At 40.0% G+C, this 23,100-nt stretch overlaps 2 protein-coding genes across 2 annotated transcripts; one reads left to right on the forward strand and one right to left on the reverse strand.

Moving 5' to 3' along the window:
• Positions 1-561: 561 nt before the first annotated feature.
• On the forward strand, positions 562-14,100 carry tmem39a (transmembrane protein 39A). Its single transcript, XM_061035021.1, has 9 exons — positions 562-867; positions 5,427-5,641; positions 6,016-6,238; positions 6,597-6,680; positions 6,786-6,940; positions 8,400-8,757; positions 8,871-9,058; positions 9,166-9,286; positions 11,378-14,100. The coding sequence occupies exons 2-9, from the start codon at positions 5,529-5,531 to the stop codon at positions 11,615-11,617; spliced, it is 1,482 nt and encodes a 493-aa protein (XP_060891004.1). The 5' UTR covers positions 562-867; positions 5,427-5,528; the 3' UTR covers positions 11,618-14,100.
• Positions 14,101-14,604: 504 nt separating this feature from the next.
• On the reverse strand, positions 14,605-18,115 carry LOC132972226 (serine protease 23-like). Its single transcript, XM_061035022.1, has 2 exons — positions 17,834-18,115; positions 14,605-16,825 (listed from the first exon to the last, which is right to left on the reverse strand). Exons 1-2 carry the CDS (start codon positions 17,857-17,859, stop codon positions 15,652-15,654), a joined length of 1,200 nt encoding a protein of 399 aa, XP_060891005.1. The 5' UTR covers positions 17,860-18,115; the 3' UTR covers positions 14,605-15,651.
• Positions 18,116-23,100: the final 4,985 nt, after the last annotated feature.

Below are 23,100 nucleotides of genomic sequence, written 5' to 3' on the forward strand. Positions count from 1 at the left end.
CTCTAAAATGATCTTAATTGTAAGATTGAACAAACAAAATGACCATCAGATTCATCAACACCAAAACAAAACTGATTATGAGACAATGAGGACCAGACAAAGAAACTCCTTTTAGATTTGTAGTCACTCGTTCAAAGGCAATTGTATGTCTCCTGGTTGTTTTATCTTTCTTTCCTTTTATTCCTGGTTGTTTTGTGTCTCTTTCAAGTTATTTGTGTTGTTTCATTGATTAACCAGCGATAACAAGTGGCCTACAGTACCTTTAACCTGAGGCTCTGATTGCTTAATCCAAACAAAAAAGTTTTCTAACCTTCAAAAGAAAGCTGGATATAATTTACTCACTAACTACTTAGTACTATCTAACTGCGTTGTTTTAATTTAACGTACAAATTAAAATAATACGAGTGTTATTATTGTTAGCATTTTTTTATGTTATTTTCAAAACTTGTGAATATGTTTTATGAAAATTAATTTAAGTCAATAATAAAAAGTTTTAAAAACGAGCCGTCTTATTTTGTCCAAACTGCGACTGTGCAGTGCAGGCTCTTGTTAAAGTCGCGCTCTGATGACGTCTCGGCGAGAGGAGGTGCGGGTTTGCCACGTCGGTCTCTGTGCAACGCATTTACACTGTTGCTCCTGTAGCCCAGTGCTAACTTTTAAAGCCCTTTTATGTTTTCGTCTGAAGCGAGAGCGACCCTCCAGCATTGTCTGCACCGTTGTAGCTTATCTTCAAACCAGTGCAGTCGTGGAAATTGAAGCTCGAAGGCGGAGAAATGCTCGGTGCTGTCTGGACTCGTCAGGCTGGAAGCCACACAACTGACTGATGCATCCTCGTTCAGTACACCCCCCGTATGTTGTCGATGTTGTGTGAGTAATGTCTTTATGGAGCTTTGTTTTTTTTTGTTTTTTTTTAAATCTATCACGCTTTTATTAAGAGGGCTAGACTCTAGCTACAAACTTCCTTCAGCCTGTTTCCATCGTCTTTGTCCAAAGTGTGCTCCCAAGTTTCCTCGCTATGACAACCCTGCCTGATGTCACGATTCAGTCAGGCAGCTTTTGGTGCATGTCTTAGCAAGTCTGCAGAAAGAGGAAAAAAAAAAAAAAAAGTCCCAACAATGTGTTTCCCTAAGAAAAGTTATTGCAGTCCCTGGAAAACACAACACAATAACACACGCACACTTTTCTTCAACGCTTTTAAATCACTTTTAAAAGAACTAGTGGGGAAATCTAGAAACGTGTTGCACTTCCACAAAATTACAAAATATCATCCTTCAAACCCTCCACAGTAGTGAATTTCTCTTGTCACACAGTTCCCGTTTTTTTTACTTGTGTGTGTTAACGTCTGTTTCCTGTTGAAGATTCAGCTTTAATACTGTTGAATATTGGAATTACACACTGGCTACAGTGAAGAGCATGCTGGATTACCATCCCCATCCTGTTTCATAAGACATATCAGCATGAAGGAAATGCTGATAACCACGACACAGAGGTTGGATGTTATCTTGTTCTGGTTTGTGTTTTGTTTCAGCAGTCCCTTTCTGATGAAGGGGGGCGGGACTACATTACAACAGTGATGATAAGATACATTTTACAGTAGTTTATGGAGTTCAGTTCCTACTACAATTGCTCAGATAGTACTTCATTGATATTCACATGTTTTATTGTAGGGTAATCGGAAGCTCCATTCGCTTTGTAAATCCATTAATCTTACATCTCCTACTTATTGTTAGAAAGTGATAAACATTTTCATTCAAAAAAAAAAGGAACGTCATAATTCGTTGACTGCAGCTTCTTAAACGTGATTTTTTTTTTCTGGACTAAACAAAATACAGGGGGATGTCACCATGGGCTTTGAGAAACACAGATACATTTTTACACCTTTTTTATTCTAACATTATATTCAATAAACAACTAATTTAGAATATGAATCAACAATGAAAACATTTGTTTGCAGAATTTGAGAGCTTCCACTCAAATAAAATTCTAACTTAAACAATCTAATTATTCAAAAAGCTCTGTGGTTCGACTACACATTACATTTATATATATATATATATATATATATAAAAAACAATTTAAGTAAAAATATGTGATGGGACTAAAGCATAGGGACGTAAAGAAATGTCATTCATGCATTAAATGAATCCTAACCTTCCTAATCTGATTATTAGTTTTATGACGTGTGTGCCATTGGTCATGTCCGACTAAACGCTTTGAGTGACACGTAGTGAGAGTAAAATGTTCTTTGTGGCAGCAGCTGGTTTGACAAGTTACTGCAGAAGAAGTCCACGTTTAATCAATAACTATAATTAAGGTCTGTATTTGGTTCAGGTGTGTCATTATTATCCATCATTACTTATTTAAACCTATTTAAAAAGGAGGACTATTATTAAGTACACCCGTGCTCCTCCTGCTTTGACCAGTTAAAAGTTTGGGCTGGGACGAGCGCCTATCATCAACTGCGTGAATAGATTGTATGATCAGGGCTTATACATTTCAGCATGTAGAGCTGGAGTTGGTAAGACGTTGAGGTTTCTTGCTCTCTTGGGGTTTTGGCCGACATGTTGTTAGTTTCAGTACAACTGTCTCATTGAAAATGACAAAATGTTCTTAAAAAACAGACTGCAGAAACCTCTAGTGTTAATTCCTCAAAGATGTTTAGATGATGGAATGGAGACATCCTCCTTGTCAGTCATTTCTCATCTAGCCATGTACTTAGAATTTGCCTCAAAAACACTTCTAGGAGACTGAATCCCTACATGAGCTTAACCAGGCACACAGCATTTAAACAGCCAGCGAGATACTGTTTGTAGGTGTAGATCGGTGACAGCTCTGTTTGCTTTGTTAAGCAATTATTTGTCAGGGAGGCTGTGTGATGATGGTACTCTGATCTGCTAGTATTCTTGTTAAGTGACTCAGTTTCTAGTTCTATGAAGTGAAACCTCTGGGGTATCACCTTGGCTGGTTATGTTCAATGGCAAGTTTATTAAAGTACATATATAAATAAAATAAGTTATCATCCCAGGCTGTATTTAAGAAGTGGACAAAGCATTTTGGTCTGAAAAGTAAAGCCTACTCGGAAGAGCCTGCATTCTTCATTCTTCATTCCTCATTTATTTGAATTTCCCCCCGGGGACAAATAACGTTTTTTGAATTGAATTCTCTCTAATGGCCAGCAGGGGGTCACTGAAGCATTTGCAAAAAGGAAGTCTGACTTTCCAGAAGTTTATGAGAAATGTATCTCACTTCTCAGTTAATTTCTCACTTGAGTTTCATTTTTTTTTTTTTTCTAAACATTAAGTTGATTTTGTAATTTTACAGTCCAACTTGGAGTAAAATAGAGTTTGAGTTTCAAGTTTATTTCGGACATGTGAAAGAAAAGAAAACTGAGTTTGTTTGACATGTGGCTTCCTCAGCAACCTGTCATGTAGGACAGAGGCTTAGCAATGCCTTTATTGTAGAAATAGGATAGTGGAGACATTCAGAAATCAGGGAAAGAAGTCATTTAAGGATACCTTTACGATAGAAAAGGACAGCTGTCATTAAAAGTAATGCATGAACACCAAGATTCCTTCAAGTGTTTGTGTCGGCTGGTCGGCATGTGTCCCCCCACCCCCACCCCCCCAAAGCTGTAAACCTAGGGGAAACACTGATTATTATTTGTTACTTTTTTATTTGTTTGAGTTTGTCTTGTTTTGTTTGTAAACACCATGGGGCAGTAAGCACTAGAGCTAAGAGCAGCTAATAAAAGGTTGCAGGTGTGTCACTGTGAGGTTGATGCATCAGGGAGGGACACAGGTTGTTTACCAGGTCAATTAGAGGAGTCATAAAATGTTTGTTTGTTTGATCTAAATTAAATGAAGGAACAGTGGTTCCCGACTGGACATTGAAACTATTGCCTGGGAACGGTGCATCAGTGTCCGTTTGAATTTATGTTTGTTTGTAATTTTATTATAATTTGTTTTTTGACAAATAGCCATGATAAGTCGTCCAAATGTGATCACTCCTGCCTCTTAAAATCACAATGGAAATTTCAAAATGTTAAACCAGAGGCTTCAAATTAGGCGACAACATAATATGGTCATCATCACTACTCCTACATCCACCTCTGTGAAAAATACTGTTTAAATATATTTGAACTGAATTCTTAAATATCACGTGAAGTTGCTAATTTTTAAAGTTATTTGAAGAAAAATGTGATTTGTCCTACCATTCAAAAATATACAGCAGACATGCAGTTAACGGCCCCAGATAGGAAAACCTATAAGTATTTATAGTACGTTTTTATGAAAAATAACAAATAAACACATCTTCAGCTAAGACATAAACACATTAACTCTTGACAAATCTCAAACATTACCATTTAGAGGGAAGAGGATGAAGGCTATTTCACAAAATTAATGCCATTTGCTCAGAGACTGAATCCTTTGTTTGCAGGTAATCATCTATTAACCAAAATGATCATAAAACAAGACATGTCAGGAGATGGAGGGCTCACCATCTCTGCTGAATAATTTCCCGGGGAAAACCCCGGCAGCTTTGTGATGGCTGAAATGAGCCACTGACATGCTGCTTTATGTCATGTTGACATGTCATGTCTCTCATCCAAAACCAGTTTGATAAGAACTGGTCAAAGCACAGCTAGATGGAAACCTTTTTCTTTCTTTTTGTTTACTTTTAAACCCCCATAAACTCACTCTCCAAAGTGCAGCTGCTTTTTACACCAAACATATTTGACCCAGAATTGTTATTACACCAGTGTTGTGGTTTTTCAAAGTGCATCCCCTCGGTGCGGTTTTCTACTTTCACCCCAGATCATTCAACACTGGAAAGATGTGTTTGGCTTTTTCTTACTTTAAAATATACACATTTAAATCACATGATACAATGTTTAGAGTATAACAGGCAGATCTCAATATTTATTCTGTGCAGCATGAATTACATGTCTTTCATAAAGTAACATTGAATCATGCTCTCTCCGAACATTATGCTGTATAGAAGACCTTTTTTTAAAGGTACAGTGAAAAAATAATGTGTGCTTGATCTGTTCTGATAATTTCAGCATTTCTAATTTTCTTTCTTATGTGAGAAAGTAGCCATTCTGCTATGATGCAGATTAACTAATACACTTCATGGGGACAGTAAAAACATAATGGAAAGACAATTCAGTGAAGAGGAAAAATGGATCAGGCTCAGAAAGACTAGAGCATCTGCATTGTTTGCTAATAAGCCATCCTTTTGAACTGTTTACTTATCAATTATGCAGGATAAAGTAAATACCTCGGGACATTTCTGTGCTTTCACTTTCTAGTCCTCAGGTTTGTTGATTTTTTTTTGTGTGTCTTTTGTTTCTACCAGCTTTTTCTTCTAGGTGTTTTCCTTTCTTCTTCTTCTGACTCAGTCTTGTCTTTCTGTTTCCCCCACAGTGGCCTGGTTGTACATGGTGGCTTATTGAGGAGACAGGGGAGGAGTCCTAGCGGCTGTCGGTTGGTGGGCGGCATCCCTGGTTGCCACGGTAACTGGCGACCATGCCAGGAGGCCGCAGGGGTCCCAGCAGACAGCAGCTAAGTCGCTCTGCTCTGCCGTCCCTGCAGACTCTGGTTGGAGGCAACCTCAGCAATGGTACAGGCCTCAGGAACAGGTGGGTGATCTAATGATCAAAAACTATTCTGTGAATGGTTTGAATGAAAACTCAGATTACAATGTACGTCAAAGGACGTTATGAGTTTAATGTCCTTCTACAGTTGAATGCTCCAGCGTTGTCAGCCCTCATTCAGGATTTGTTTTTTCGACATGCTATAATCATATCTCTTTCCTGAAGTTGGTGATTCCAACTAGACCAACTTGGTAATATGTTCAACAAAAGAAAATTAAATAAACAGCTTTTTTCTCAAGTTAAAAGAAACTATTACACATTTTCATTTTGCAGATTTGCTGTTTTCTCCGTTAGTCTATTTACAATTAGTTCTAAACACTGGACCATGTATCTGTCTTTTTTTTCCTGTCCCCTCTCAGAAGCAGTAACTCAGTGGGTCTGTCTGCCCCCCCTCTGTCGGCCCTCATCAGTCCTGAACCGGTCCGTCACTCAAGGATTCCCGAACTGCCGTTGGACAGCAGTCTGCTGTTTGAGTTCCTGCTCTTCCTGTATTTGCTGGTTGCCTTGTTTGTCCAGTACATAAACATCTACAGGACTGTTTGGTGGTACCCATACAGCCACCCTGCTGCCTCTACCTCTCTTGTAAGAACCCTCACAGATGCACACACATAAGCTTGGTTTTTATGGCAACTTGAAATTATTCTAAAATTAAAAAGAAACTGTGGTGCTCCAAAAGTTGAACTGTTTTTGACAAAAAACAGTTGAGGGCTTTTTAGCGCTCAGGGTGCTGAGCACTGAAACGCTGCGGCACATTGTTTTTTTTTATTTAGAACGAGTGCTGGCAGTGCAAAAAATGCTTTCTGTGGACACACGACCTAAAGCAGCCACACTATTTATTTTTACGAAACACATTGAGATTCTCGTGTTCAACATGTAATAAAATGTCCTCATAGTTTATTCCTGTTCTTTATTTGAAAATAAATCTGCTCTGCTTGTGCAGAACTTCCATCTAATGGACTACCACCTGGCGATCTTCATCACAGTCATGTTGGCCCGGAGGCTTGTTTGGACGATAGTTTCAGAGGTAAACAACCAGCTAATACCTTCTATTACATACAGCCTCTGTGGGGGGAATCGAGTCAAGTTGATTGCGGTAAGTTTAAATGTTTCTGTCATCCATCTTGTCCAGGTTTCTCAGAGCAGCGGTGGATCACTGTTCAGATACGTGGTTCTGATCACAGCCCGGCTCTCCCTGCTCACCATGTGTGGCTGGGTGCTGTGCTGGACGCTGGTCAATCTGTGCAAGAACCATTCAGTGCTAAACCTCCTCTTCCTGGGATACCCGTGAGTGTCTGATACCCCTTAACACCCATATAGTAGGGTTGTCATGATACTAGACTTTTGAAATTCAATACCATTCTAGTAAAAATCAAACCGTATCGATACCTGTTTTGATACGGCATCAGAAATACGTTCACAGCACCACATTAGGGGTTACTTCTTCTTAATTACCAAAACATGCAGGCCAACTACTGCACACTGTCTAAATTGCACAAATACATTGGCAATGTTTTTGTGCGTGACGGTACTCCTTCTTGTTCACTTGTGGCAGCTTTTGGTTAAAAATAATATTCAGTCATATTATATCATATTCAGTCAACACTTCAGTCATATTATGACTGAAGCATCAGTACTTTTCAATCATGTTGATCATTATGATAACAGAGCTTGTATAAGGTTTTTAAAAAATGAAATACAAAAAATGGACTACCTTACTCAATAGGCCAGGATATGCTCATACAAGTAATCAGGTAGTACAAAGCAAAGGGTTTCATGCCTGTTCTGAATTACAACAACTAGAGGTGGGCCATTAAACTTGCCCAAGATGCAAATGAAGAAAATGGTGTACACTTTCTCTCCTCAACAGTCTTCATATTGTTGCTCTTGGCCATGCACACAAAAGCTTAAGTAGAGTTAAGAATGAAAAACTAGAGCTCGAGAGAGAGAAGCTACATCTCTGCTTACTTTCTCTATTCACTGTCAACTCTGAAAAGTTGATGCAGCCCCAGATTTTTAGATATGGCAGAAAGGGTTTGCGTAGGGATTCAATAAGCACATTGTGTGAAGTTTGAACTCAAATGCACACTCAGAGAATGGAGCCAATCCCATGGCTGCTTGAAATCTAATTTGCCACTCTATCTGTCAAATTGTCAAATACACAATACTCTTGATACCGCAAACAATCTTAACAGGAGTCAGCTAAAATTTTATTAGAAGGGGTTTTTCTTTTTCTTCAGATTTTACAGTGACTGGTACCAAGTCAAAAATACTTTTTCTTCATGCATCAAAGTGTTTTTGTTTGTGCATGAAGACTATGTCAGAGTTAAAAGTGAAGAAGGGATCAACATGCACAACATTGCCTTCTTACACAGAGCAACCTCAACTTATCGGCACTGACATAAAGCAGGTTATCATTTTTCTTGAACTAATGTGATTGTTGCTATAGGATGGCACTCGTATGTGAAATGAACCGGATATACAGAACAAATTATTCATGTAGCGGTTAATCTGATCAGTCACATTTATAGAGCACGGCTGTTAAAGTGAGCACGTTGCTGTTTGTTCAGGGTTTTTTGTGCTTATTTGTTTTGTGGTAATGGAAGTGGAAACTGTGGACCTTAAATTGTCTGTCCTTTTAAAATATGCATGATGTTTTCACAAAATACAACTAAATCTGGCTGCTCTTTTCTTTTGTCCTCAATCACCCCCCACCCACCCACACACACCACCACCACCATGCCAGATTCGGTGTGTACGTCCCGCTCTGTTGCTTCCATCAGGAGGGAGGGAAAAGCCAAACGGCAACGACTGACTGCGACTATCCAGCCGACCATCTGCAGACCGACCTGACAGAGACCCCGTTCTTTAGACCACGGGACTTCCTCTTCCTGTTACGGGAGAACCTCAGAGAGCAGTTTTCCAGCCCTCCGCACATGCCCATACACACCTGTCCGCCACACACACATTCTCACACGCCAGAATTGATCAGAGCGGAGGTGGAGGAGCTGAAGAGTGACTTCAACCGGCGAATTAAAGAAGTGCTGTTCAACTCGCTGTTCAGTGCGTACTATGTCGCCTTCCTGCCTCTCTGCTTCGTCAAGGTTTGTATCTGTCACTTATTGCTTTTCCCATTTTTAAGATTTTGTTGTCAATTTTCATACTCTTTCATCTCCACGCCACTAATTTCACTAATTTTCCATTTTCTTTATACTAGAGCACGCAGTACTATGACATGCGCTGGTCATGTGAGCATCTGATCATGGTGTGGATCAATGCGTTTGTGATGCTCATGAGTCAGCTGCTCCCCCCCAGCTACTGCGACCTGCTCCATCGCTCGGCGGCTCACCTGGGCCGCTGGCAGAAACTGGAGCACGGCTCCTATAGCAACGCACCTCAGCATTTGTGAGTGGCTCCTTTTTGTACAAATTCTTGCACATTCAGAGCCATAAAAAGGACTCTGTTAGTGTTTTGTGTATAACTTTTGTGTTTCCTTTTTTTTTTTTTTGCAGGTGGTCAGAAAGCACCATTTGGCCTCAGGGCGTGTTGGTACGACACAGTCGAAGTCTGTATAAGGCAGTCGGAACCTATAACGTCGCTCTGCCCTCTGACGTTTCCCATGCAAGGTTTTATGTGAGTAGCTTTACTTTCTATTAAAAGTAGTGATTGGTATTACGAAGATGCATGTCCTTTAGATCCTTGAAGACAACACAGTGCAAAAAAACTATACCATAATCTACAAGCCCTGGAGTTGGCTCCTTGCAGTGTGTTGGAGTGAAAATAACGTGAAGCCTAACATGAAAGAAAGACAACTCTTGTTAGAATCGACAGAATTACGCTTTTATCACACCGTCAGATGTAAGCTGGATTTATACTTCTGTGGTTAGAGGTGTTGCCATACACACAGCAGCTCGTGAAAAGCTCCAGTTTAGAAGACCTGTATCCACCGCACAACTGAGAAACTTTGTAGGACCTGCAAGAAATATGACTGGTCAGCAAAGGCTGTGTGTGTTACATCCACATTTAAAAAAAAGATGCTAGAGATTGCTCAGAGTCAACATAACTGAATTTAAAATGAGCATGTTTATAAAATGAGTTTAGGTCTTTGTTATCCTGTTGGCCAACCCTCCATTTCCTCTGTCACAACAAACTCCACTTTTCACAGTTTGATTGATTGATTGATTAAATTTATTTCAGACATATCAAAAATCCAAAACAAAATGAAAAGCACGAAAATACAATAAACAAAAAACAATGTTCAAATTATTTCACAGAAAAAGAAAAAGCAAATTACATATATTCAATTGATATGTCTGAAAAGGAGTAGGAAGAAGTATAAAACTTATTTAATCCTACGCCACAGTTGTGTGTAAGATTGAACTCCTATATTTTTTAATTTACTTTTGTTATTTAGCCAAGAAAGAAACTTGTTAAGATTCAAAATCTCTTTTTTCAAGAGTGTCCTGACCAAGACAGGCAGCAGCACAATTCATAGAGTTTCACACAAACAACGAGCAGCCAAACATACAAATACAAACAATACATTATTAGATTTTAAAAGACACAATTAACCAGTTTAAACGGCAAATGTTTGTCGATACCATCCACAAACACATCAGGGAGAACATCTACAGTCAGATGTGTCCCCCTCCAAGTGATTAAACATCCTCTTTAAAGCGTCCAACGAGAGCAGCTTGTTAAGTTTCAGCTCTTTTTTGTGATTCGGTCCAATTAAAGGGAGCAGCAAACTTTAACCCTGAACTCCTCCTTAAAAATCAAATATTAAATGCTGTTGATCAGAAAATAAATCTACACACGACCTTAACACACTCCTTTAGTGTTGCTCCGGTGTTAACCCCTTCAGTCAAGTAGAAATTGAGCTTTAGACCTCTTATATGATCTGTCCTGTATCTTGATAGAGCAATTAGATCTTTGGATCCTGCTCACCTGGTGACAGATTTATTTGGTTAACTTAAGAAATTCCTCTGTAGCATGTGAGCAAAAAGAATAAATAAACATTTGACTAATAGATGGAAAAAGTAAAACCAGAGATCTGTTTCTTGTGGGTTTTGTGCTGACTAACTTACAGCACCATGTAGCATAGAAAAGAAAACCCTTTTAGGAGAAACACCAGACTGAAGATAGCTTGTTGAACAACAACTGAACACAAATATCACCCACATTTGTCTCCCATCAATGAATGTTCACCAGCAAGACCCGTCTGTCTGCAACTTATTCTGCACATGTTATCAGGTATTTATTTTCGTTATCTATTGAGCCAATTAAATATCATAAAATGGCAACGTATTTTCATTCCAAAGTACAAGGGGAATGTCTTTTGGACGAACAACAGTCAGAACTCTTGGATATTCAGTCTAAAGGGGTAATCCAGCGGAAAGCAGAATTCCACACACATAGATGTTCCAACAGCAGGGAATGATCGACAATTGTGCATAAAAAATACGTCGACAATGAAGCAGTCGTAGTCATTCATTGATAAATGAATCAAGCAACTGTTACAGTTTTTCTTTTTTTAAATAGTAGGTATTTGTCAGAGAGTCCTGAGGTTTAATCAAACATGTTCACACAAAATGAATACAGTGACTTGCATCATAAACCTGTTTACTTTTATGGTTCATATCAATCCCTGAATATAAACATTTATTTCTCTCACCTTTATATAAGCTTAGAGATTCTTACCATATTTCCTTTTTGGTCTTTCAGTTTCTTTTCCACAAGCCATTGCGGATCCTGAACCTGCTGATCTGGATCGAGTCCAGTGTGGTTTTGTACCAGTTATACTCTCTGCTGCGCTCCGAGCGCTGGAACCACACCCTCTCTCTGGGCCTTATTCTCTGCTGCAACTACTACGTCCTGTTCAAACTTCTCCGGGATCGCATAGTGCTGGGCAAAGCCTACTCCTACCCTCTGTCCTCTAACGGTTTGGGGCTCAAGGCGCAGTAAACACTCTTCACAGTGAGACCTCACCTATGAACTCTGCAGGTGGAGGGGAGATGGGTTGGTTGGGGTCGGGGGGGGGGGGGGAGGACATGACGGTTGACTGGCGCTCACGCCCGGAGGCTGAGGGACAGACTGTGAACTCATCCTGTTTTGATACGGTTCTATTTTTAATGCAATGTTTATATAAACCTATTTAAAAGAATATTTTTATTTTGTATACTATTTCGAGTTACGCCGGGCATTACCGTGCTTACGACATTAGCATGTTGTGTTATGTTGTTGCCAGGCGACAGAGAAGTCAGGGAATGCCAGGAGGTGACTTTCACCAAAGATATTTTAAGTGCAGGTGGCCAATCACAAGAGGACTTGACTTCTGATGGTCACTTTAACCAGACAATTGATGTAGAGCAGTGGATGAGGCACTGATCAGGCTGCTTTTCTCCAACTTGAGTCTTAAAGCTACAATGTAGAACCAGTGAGAGACGTGCCGCCCTTTTGAGGTGGCAACAAGCAGGAGGACACTGCTCTCAACATCTTCAGTTTTGTTTCACTGGTGAATTTGAATTTTTAAGGCACTTGCCGGTATTCTCTTTCTGGAAGAGTGTAAACCAGAAGATGGAGATCTGTCATTTAACTGTCCATCAAATATGGGGCACAGCACACCAGCTAAAAGACAGGTAACAGGTACCCTGGCTCTGCCCAAAGGTACAAAATCTATCCAGCAGCTCCTCTTAACACCGAAACAGGTTCTGTCTCTTGGTTACATTCAAATCAAAGTGTTAAAAATGACAGTAGTATAACAGGCTACAATTTCTTGGCACCAATTAGATTGGAGTAAGTGACTATTACTGGTCGAGAAATTGTCTGGCATTTAACACACCAAAACACAAGATTATCTTCCTCTCACTTAGATTTTTGTAAAATCACTGATGATAAGGGAGTGTGAGAGATGCTGGTGGGCAGATTATGTAACCGCTGACTCCCATTGTTTATTGGGAAGATAACCAGCTGCCCACTGTAGCTTCTTATTTGATAAGCAGATATCATGGTGGTAAAGATCCTTCAATTTAAATCACAGCTAGAAAGTGCACAGTTGTATTTGGCCAAATGTAGAATTTTCCTTTGAAGCTGAGCCTCTGGAGGGATTTTTTCCTTTTTTACAAGAAGTGTAATAAAAGTTCCTTTTAAGCTGACTTGAGATCAGTGTGTTGGAAAAACACTGTCAGTGGTCTTATCTTCTGCTCTACAGAGAATGCTGTATTATCCTCATCCACTTTGTTTAACTATCAGTATCCTTTTTTTTCCCACATCATTGTCTTTCTGGAGTGCAGCAGTGTTCACAAACTTCACCCAGGTTAAGAGAGAAAAGGGATTGGCACACACTTGGCATCTTTGATGTTAAAGTACACCTAAAAATTGTCAAAAAGGGTTTGATCCCAAGGGATTTCTATATTTAAAGATAATCTTTGACTGATTCGTGTCTGAAAAGTTCATACAGTCACATTGTTTAAATCATAATAGGATTGAGGCCCATTTAACTTTTCTTTGGGGATTCAATAAAGATAACAAAGACGGCAAATTATTAAGTTTTCCTTTTCATTCAGCTATGGAACCTATCCCTTCTCCCACTGCTAATATACCATTGTCATCACTCTCTCATTTGGATCTGAGAGCAGGGGATGTTTAATAGAGACCAAATCAAAGGGTGAAGACAGCTTTAGGTGATGGACTCTGTGTCACCTCATCGGTTTATGTATTCTGTTACCAGATATGTGTTACAAACAGGTTGCCTTGCATGTTGTTGCCTTTCTGTTCAGTCACACCTGGTAAACACTCTAATTCTCAAGGTTCCTCCTCATGAACCTCCACCTCTTCATCACAGGCTCTAATCTCCAGTGGCTACATAACTTCAGGCAGTATGGAGGATTAGTGTTCAGTTATCAGAGAAAGTCAATACAAGATGAGCAGCCTTTTTTTTTTTTTTCTTTTTTTTTTACCAGCAGGTAAACTCTTGAGAAGAATATCTGAGAATCAATATTTCCTGAGCTTCTGTGAATTTCACAGAATGCTCCTGGCGAGTTTCAGATTGAGTGTAAATGAGGCGAAGTAAAGTACTTTTGAGATAAATGTGACTGAATTACCTGTGCTGTTCTGCGCCTCAACAGAGGTGAGAGGAATCTGCGATTATACACACATGAACAGGTCTCCATCATTCTGCTTTGTCTGCAAACTCTTAAACTCTTAAATCGGCTAATTGGTGCTTGTGTTTATGTTGGCTGTCTTTTTCCACTTGAATGTAGCAAAAAATTCAACTGAATGTTGCTGTTGACTTGAATTGGCATGTTTTGTTGCTGGTAGATTGAGCCTCAATTGAGCACCGACCACAGAAATATAATTTTGTAACTGATGACTTTTAATGATCCCTTATTTCATGCACACAGAGGAATAAACTAAGGTTGCATTAAACCTGCCAGTTACAACTTGAATGTTTAGTCTTTGTTCAAATAATGCCCTCTGCCTGCCTTTTTGTTTTAGTATTACCCGTGAGATCACAGCTGAGGAAGAAAAATAAGATAACATATGGGAAGATTTTAGTTGATATTCCTCCTAATCACAATGCTCTTAATGTACTTGGTTTTTCTCAAGGCGTTAGTAAATTTAAAGACAGGTTTTCAGTCAAACTGGATCTAATGACGTCAATCTAAGTCCCCTTGGTTATAAAAGCTATCAGAGCGATTTGCAGTTTGTTTTCTATGTGCCAAATCCCAGGATGCAACTTCAGAGTCCTGGTTGTCCCCCTTTTGTTGAATGTGTCAGTGCTGGAGAAGTCAATGGAGCTGGTCCTCAAATTTCGGCTTTTTACAGTGTTAGGTTTCCCCGCAGCATTTCTGAAAAATGCTTTTTGACATCTGAAATAAAGCAAATGGTGTTTAAACAAAGGTGTTTGTGGTGTGTTGTACAAGCAGACTGAGAAGGAATATGGCACACAGTTTCCTTATTTTAAAGCATATATTTCAATACATTTCCACAGGCATAAAGTGTCGAACACAAATAATGCAACATCACGAGAGAAACAAAGAGAAAGTAAAAAGTGCTTATGTAAGCCAAGGCTAAGTCGGCATTATGTTTAATGCTGACACCTGCAATGTTTTATTTATGCCACCAGAGGGAGCTAAGCATTAACACAATATTCAACAAAAGTGCTTCTTGTAGCTGAGCGTCATCTGCAACCATTTAATATCACTCTGAGTAATATGAGTTCCTGCAAAACTGACCGAGTACATCATTCTTTGAGATAGCAGTATGTCCTCGGAGAGGAGACAGAAAATAGTTTGGAGAGAAAAGTTTGCAACTTTGGTAGCTGACTTGTACATTCATCCACAAAAAAACATCAGTAGAAAAACTTTGAAGGTTTTAACAGTGCAATCTTTAGTATAAGCACAACAACAATATAATGCATAGAAAACGTATCCTCAGTCCGGCTCCTTGTAATCTGAGGGCCTGTTTTTCCAAAACCTCTTCTTTTTTTTCCAGATCTGAGGGTCTTCCAGATAGCTTTGCTATCCAGATAAATGTCCAAAGAAGCAGATTCTGTTCTGACGAACCTCATGACCTGAATGTTCCCCCTCTAATAAACAATGTCATTCCTTTCCATATTTTAGTGATGTGGTAGATGCAAAACTAAACAAAAAAGAAATGAAACACCCTGTTTACATATTTTAGTATCATTACTGGATTTGTTTCTGTAATTACATGACTGATATTTGCGTCTCAGAATCAGGGCAACAAACTAAAGGTTGATATGTATTTTGATATGACATCAGTGCTTTAAGTAATGGGGTGATCCAAAGGCAACTGGACTTAGTTGAAGATTTTTTCAAGATCTTTAAGTAAGTCAAGTTGCCTTTGGATCAAGCTTCGATGTATCATGACCAGGATGACTGAGAACGTTCACAGACATAATGGGGAGAAAATTGTGGGTTCTTGTGGCCTGAATAATTAAGTATGCTGTTTGAGGATGCAGTCAATACTTTTCTTCATCCCTCTCTGCAGTCCACAAAGTTTCCTTTAATCCAATAGCAGATCTGAGCATATTTCAGAGGCGTGATTCTCACTGCTACGTTAAATTCCTGAGACGCCCCTTGCCGCTCAACCCACTGATGCCCAGAAAACACACCTATGACCTTCCTCTCCCAGCGCCTTTGTCGCCCATCCCACATGCGGGCATAGACTCCTGAGCCACTGGCGCCAGGCTTAGCGTCACAGTGCTGGTAGAGCAGGTCCGACGTCTCTTCTCCGGCCCGACAGAACCTATACACCAGCTCTCCTGGACGGTCGTTATCGTATCCTGAGAAGTGAACTCGTCGACCGGGCAGCTTCTGAGCCGAAGGGCTGACTCCTAATTTCATGTGGCGACGTTTGTGTGGTTTCTTGAGCTCGAGCAAAGCATAGTCATAGTCCATCCCGATGTCGTTAGCATTCCCTTTAATCCATCCTTTAGGAACGTGGGTGCGCTTGGCCCTGATCCACTGGAACTTCATTTTGTCTTTGATGGGTGGGGCATAAGAAGCACCTTCAACGTGGTTGGTGAAGTTGGAGGGAACGTAAAAGTAAGAGGGCTGTGTGTCTCGGTGCTTGGGTTTAAGAAACCCAACTCTGAGCTTTTGTGCTCCTTTAACGTAGTTTTTACCATCATGAACGCAGTGAGCAGCTGTGAGAACATGACGATCCCCGACCAACGTACCAGAACACCCGGTGGACAGTTTGACAGCTACTGAGAACGGATATTTCAGCAGAAAGTTCTGCCCAGCAATGCTGAAACGCCCATCATGGCCAAAGATTTGTCTCTTCCTCCTCACGTGTGAACGCTCTGCCTTCCCAGAGGACCCCGAAGAGGAGGCCGGACTACTGTCAGAGCTGGGATTGAAGCCATAGATCCCAATGGCAGTTTCAGTCAGTTGACCGTCAGAGTGGAGAGTCTCATACGCCAGAAGTTGCCGTAGGTCCCAGTAGCTGGGGCGAGGGGCTCTCTTGTGGCATTCTGGGTCACACGGGGAGCTGACATCCAAGCGGGCTGGGGACAGAAAGTGAGGGACCGGTCGTGTCTCAGTCTGCTGCGGGAGGACCACAGGGACACGCTGGAGGATCCACTGAGGACGGGAGGACGAGAAAACAGGGGGAAGGGAAAGAAGGAATAGGAGGGAGGTAAACCTGTGGATCAACAAAGGAAATAAGTTTGACTGCTGCACTGAATGAAAGATGAAATGCGATTCATTGAACTGCCTGACCCATTTAAAGTTGGACCAAATTTCTGCAGTCTCTGTAAAACGTGACCGGATGACTGGGCCCTGCATGACAAACACTCTCATTCCTAAAACCAGCATTCACTGATTAATAATTGCAAGTATGGGAGTCGAGGGAGAGCATTTCAACTTGAAGAATTTTTTATCTGCGCCGGAATTTGGCAGCTAAGAACTTGCCGCTTTTTATATGACACGCAGGGCAAAGATCAGGCCTTACTAGACTCTGATGGAAAATTCCTGAGGTGGCCTGAGGGATTGGCCTTAAGCCTGCAAGAGTGACTGAACAACATTTAGCTGTGCAGAATAAAGGCTACATTTTTATCTTCTAGTTTAATCTTCAACACTCTCCCACCTCCCTCACCCTGGTCCATCCCTTACATAGATGAATGCTGCTAAACTGTCCTGGACTGTTCATTAATGCTTTAGCTACATGTCTCAGTCAAAAGCTGTTACGGTATTTACAAATACTGGTATCTTTCCTCATGTCTGTTGTGTCGTTTGCTTTTTTGAATTGGCATATCATGATTATTTTTGATCAACTTACTTACTAACTTACATTGCCAAGGTTATACCTCACAAATAAAAGTCCCCCTCTAATATTTTCAGTCATTTTTAATTAAAAGTAGGCTACTCATCTTTAGACAAGCTAATTGAGTATGTTATTAAACTAGCATTTAGTCATTGTGATAATGGACACACATAGCCTAAGTGTAGTTGCATGTTAAAAGGCTTGATGGTTATTTTTCGTTTTATTTTTATTCTCAAACCGTTTGGATTTACGGCTTTTGGAAAAAAATGTAGACATCGCTTTACATTTTTCCAAAACTGTGAACTTAAAGTGAAGTTTCTCGCAGCTTTCTGACTCCTCTCTAAAGCCCTTCGTAACGATGACAACCCTGACATAGAGGTGACTTACCGGGAGAGCGCAGCCCGCGAGCGCATGGTTAGTTCTCTGCAGGTGAGCACGAGCTGTTGGTTGAACACGGAGGGAAAACCAGTCAAACCAGGACACAGGTCCAACTGGTGAATACTCCTGCTGTAAAATAGAAACGTCTCGACTCTTCTCTCAGGAGCAGAGGGTTCTGTGAGACCCGGGACAGATTGGAGTCCTAAAGTTGCTCCGGAGTTGGTTCATTGTGCGCTGCTGGAGGAGGAGGTCTGCTGTCTCTCTGTGTGTGTGTGTGTGTGTGTGTGTGTCTCTGTGTGTGTGTGTGTGTGTGTGTGTGTCTCTGTGTGTGTGTGTGCTCACACTGTCACATCTGCACACGGTCATGTGACACTCACATCACTGCTGCTGGTTAATAACTTAATGCTGCTTTTCACAATGTTTCTTTTAACTTACTTACTGTTTAATCAGACTCTTTAACAGCATCACCACCTCATGCTACATACTGTGTGTGTTTTTTTTTTTAATAACAATAACTCTTTCCAGTGTAGTTACTGTGTAATTTTCCATTATTGTATTTTTTTATTTAACTGATGTAAATATGTTTGATTTTTAACTTCTATTTTTTAATAATTATATTCCCGTCTCCTGTTTTCTTGAGCTGCTGTAATGCAAAAATTTCCCCCACGGGGGATCAATAAAGTTGATCTTACCTTATCTTTAACGTTACACTTTCATGTTCCTTTCAGTGATATAAACATCATGTCGGTGTTCAAGCGAGTTGATACTTTTGTAAACATAGCTATTAAGCACTTTATGGCAATTATCGGTGCACTTTTGGTTATCACTGCACGTTTTCGTTTTCTGAAGGCAACATATTTCTGACCAAAAAATTAAACCTCCATAAGGGAAACAGACACATTTTTCCACAGACACAAAAAAAATAGCAACACATTTTTCTAAAAAAAAAAAAAAAAAGACTCAAAGAAATGAATAGTCATAAAGACTCAATAACTGTTAATAATTTATAATCAGAACTTTTTGTGGATTGACAGGTTGCTGTAAAAACTGCCACAGGAATTGCTACTATATTACATAAAACCATTTATCCTTCTAAGGATTTATTGTTTTGGCTATAACCTTACCGAGTTGGCTAATACTATCTTATTATCGTATACTATAGACTGTATACAGAATTCATATTTACAGTCTATGGCCTATAGGCTATAAGAACCATGTATGGGTTAACAGGTTTTGTAAATCCTCCTGATAGTTTTGGAAAACTACAAGACAGGCTTGTGTTAGTATTTGCAACTACATGATGTTCATATAACCACCCACTTTCTTCTACTGACCTACTTTTAATTCATGAATATTAAGTTACCGGATAGATACAAAAACATCAGTCTTTGTAATACTAATATTTATTACGTTAACTATGAATGCATATTTATTTAGAAATGGAACTACTAATATAAATATGATACATTTATGCTGGGATTGAATAAAGGTATAAACAGTGGACTCATAGTTAAACTGATTTAGTCTTGTAATATGGTAACTTGTGTTCAATAAAACCCAGAGGGGCTACTGAGTTTTCATCCATGTGATGTTTTTGTTATGAACAGGACAGACTGAAACAGCTGGACGGAGATGTCTGTTCGAAACAGATGAAAAAAAGGAAATGTGACAGCACAGAGATGATGATGGAAAAGGAATATGAGGCTTGTGTGTCAGTGTATTTATTTATTTATTTTTTTTGCATTTGACATAGAATTTTTTTTTAGACTTTGCAGATACTGCGTCCTGTTCATCAGACAAACACTGACCCACATTCAGTCTGTACATCGGGTGATGAGAGCAGATTCCCCCTTCCCTCCCTCTCATTATATCACTCTCTGTGTCTCACACAAACACATCCGCGAATGCCATCAACCTACTCATTAAATAATTATGTTGCTCACATACATGAATGTTTTGTCCAAACACACTTTCGCCTCGTTAATTCACTGGCTTCATCACCCTTGTGACTTCTGGCAAAGACTGAGAGAGGGCTGCTTATTTCACAACAAGAACGTCACTCTTTTACATTATTCAGCTTTGTGAAATATGACATTTACATTCAGAAGCGACCTCACTGCTCTGGTGTCTGTCCCTTGTGAGGAATTAGTTCAGTGGGCAGAGTTTGGTTCTGTTGCCAATGCTGGAAGTCTGGTTTCCACTTGACCCACCCATGCTGAAGAATGTGCAAGCTGCTGGTAGATTATATGCCATGTAATGATTTGAATAGGCTAAACTGCCACCAGAAAGAGAGAAAGGAGTAAGAGGGGCGGGGGCAGTGAGTGGGGAATCATGCATGGCTGAACAGTCAGCAGAAACCTCCACCCATCTCTCCCTGTCCTGTGGCAATTTGTTCATAAAGGGATTTTCTAGGGAAACTATTGCGCAAACAACAGTGCACATACAGAATGAAGCAGAGTTGTATATTTTGATGGACTTACAGAGTGAGCATCACATGAGAAAATCAACACTCTTCCCATGTCTGTACAGGTCAGAAGTCAATTAGCATAGCTTAGCATAAAGACTACAAACAGACAAACGGGTTGCATGGCTTTTCCTAAAGGTGAAAAAGTCCACCATCACTTCTAAAGCCCAGTAATTAACACATTTTTAATAAGAATAACAATTAGTTGTCACTGGAGCTTCAGAAATATTTACAACTGGATATTTTTAATGTATGTTAATCAAAAGAAAAAGGTAAAAATGCTAACTGATGTATTATTAATTGTCTGTAAACTCTAGATCGATGTTTTATAATGTCTTTTTTTTTTAAGATTAATTTTTGGGCCTTTAATGGAGAGACAGGACAGTGGATAGAGTTTGAAATCAGGGAGAGAGAATAGGGAATGACATGCGGGCAAGGAGCCACAGGTGGGAGTCTAACCTGGGTTGCCCGCTTGGAGGACCATAGCCTCCATACATGGGGCGCGCACACTAACCACTGCGCCACCAGCGCCCCGTTTTATAATGTCTATGGACAAAATCAAAGTAGTCTCACTTTGTCAACCATTTGTTTCTGGAAATGCTACCAACTAACTTCCAACTGTGAGGTAGTGTTGAGACGGGCTGAATGAATATCTTGGTTGCTGAAACACGCCAATAGCTCGTCTAGCTGGTTATCCTTATATTCTGAGAGGTGAAAACAAGATGAACAAAGCCGCAAGTTTAAGGTCAGTAACAGGATGGAGCTAATGTGAAGCCTAGCCTCTTCACAAAAAGCTGCAACGTGTGCACCTGTGCCTAATCAGCCACGCCCATTATTGCGCCTAGTTTTGCATTAACCTCTTTGCCTTCATAATCAAAATGGATGAGTTATATGGGAAAAAGCATCTCCCATACAGTTTTCTCCATTAAAGAAATCAGCGTTAGAGAACAAACATTTTTTGTTGTACCAGGCTGTAAACACATTTATTTATGGCGTTTTCATATGTGCTCTAATCGGGACTCCTTGGCTTTTGCAGCCACCTCAAGTGGACACTTGCAGTAACTATAGGTTTTTACATTTCCACATGGGGGGGGGGGGGGGGGGGGTCATCACTTGATTTTTGTCTCCTGTTAGAAACATGCAAGCTATAGCTGTTTCCAGACCTAATGCTAAGCTAACCTAACAAAATTCTTGCTTTTCCCACCCGGACACAAAAGTTGTCAGTCTTTCCCCTCTCACTCTCAGTGAGAAAAGTAAGAAGCATGTTTCCGGTAAAACGATTCAAATCTCCTTCAAGCTCTCCTGCAACTAATTACCGAGCCGCACCTTTGCCAGGACATGGGTGGACCTGCTGGCTCATCAAACACTGTTCTCAATAACCCAAAACCCCACCCATCCCACAACACAAAAGTACAATTAACTCATGCACACAGACACACACCTCTCTCCCCCTCTTAGCAGTATCTAGGGCAGGAGGGTCTGCCCATATCTCTGTGTTATAGTTCATTTTATCATTTGACACATTTTCATTATGAAGATCGAGGATTAAAATACTTTTTTTTTTTTAAATGTGAGAATAGGAATATATTTTTTTGTCCCACTACAGGACAACAGGAAGGGATGTCCCTTTTACTGATGCATGAGTGCTAATAGGGAGACCTTTCTGTTTGTTTTGAATTGTTATGAAAGGGCCCGTTTGTTTGGCTATGCCCGCTGTTGTCAAGGGAACCCACATTCCCCGGAGTACTGTTCATGTTAATTGTTTTATTCCTCCCACTCTCCTCCTCTCGCTTCTGACCACAGACACAATCAAGCAAGTGTGGACTGCCGCACATGTTGGAATTCTCTCTCTTTAAGACCCTCTGTCCGTCCCTCTATATCTGTCTGTCTACGCTGTTCCTCTTTTGTATTTTCCCATCTGTGTGCCTCTCGGTTTGAATCATCACTTCCATCCTGGACCTCGTCTCTCACTCGTCCCATGAGGTTTCGAAACAGCTGTTTGGCAAAATGAGATAACCACAGAGCTCTTTTGAGGAGTTATATGCTGTGAAATCTTGAGGGGAATAAAGCCAAGCTTTAAGCTCAAGGCAAAGTCAAAGAGGAAGATAACACAACTGTTGGCATGCACATAAGATATATTACATTTAATGTATCATGGAGAGGAGGGTAAACAATGTCTCGCTCAGATGCAGTTGAAGGAAGTTTCCACTCTTATGCTCAGTGCATTCCTGGAGTTTTTGTAGTCTTTCAGTGTGATGTTTGGATATTCATTTCCATCCACTCTGCATGTATACTTATATGTAATTTTGTGAATTCCTTTTTACAAAGAATGTCCTTTTGAAGTCCCACAATAATATTCATCATATCCCAGCAACAGCAATGGAGTAATTTAATACTTAAATTACTTGCAGGCCATTGCCCAAACAATAACTTCATGCTGTACACTGAAAATATTGTAACTATGCCAGCTTCTTCAACTTCATGATCCCTCACTGGAATGTTGACATTGAGCAACCAGCCACATGTTGACAGCAGGTTTTTATTTTTTATTTTTTTGCTTGTCAATAGTTTAATGGTAAGATAAACTATGTTACAATGATTTCAAATCATCAGTGTCATTTCTGTACACAATATATTGTACCTTCTGTTCTCACGTTTTCTTTTTGTTTGACCTTTATTTAATAGGGGTGGGAATAACCAGAGGCCCCGCGATACATCATCATACTCGAGCCATGATTCAATATTATAACCATTTGAAACATTTTGCGATGTGCTGAGAATTGCGATACAATATATTGCAATTCAACTTTTT

The sequence above is a fragment of the Labrus mixtus genome, chromosome 1 (genome assembly GCF_963584025.1).
Source record: "Labrus mixtus chromosome 1, fLabMix1.1, whole genome shotgun sequence".
Taxonomy (NCBI): Eukaryota; Metazoa; Chordata; class Actinopteri; order Labriformes; family Labridae; genus Labrus; species Labrus mixtus.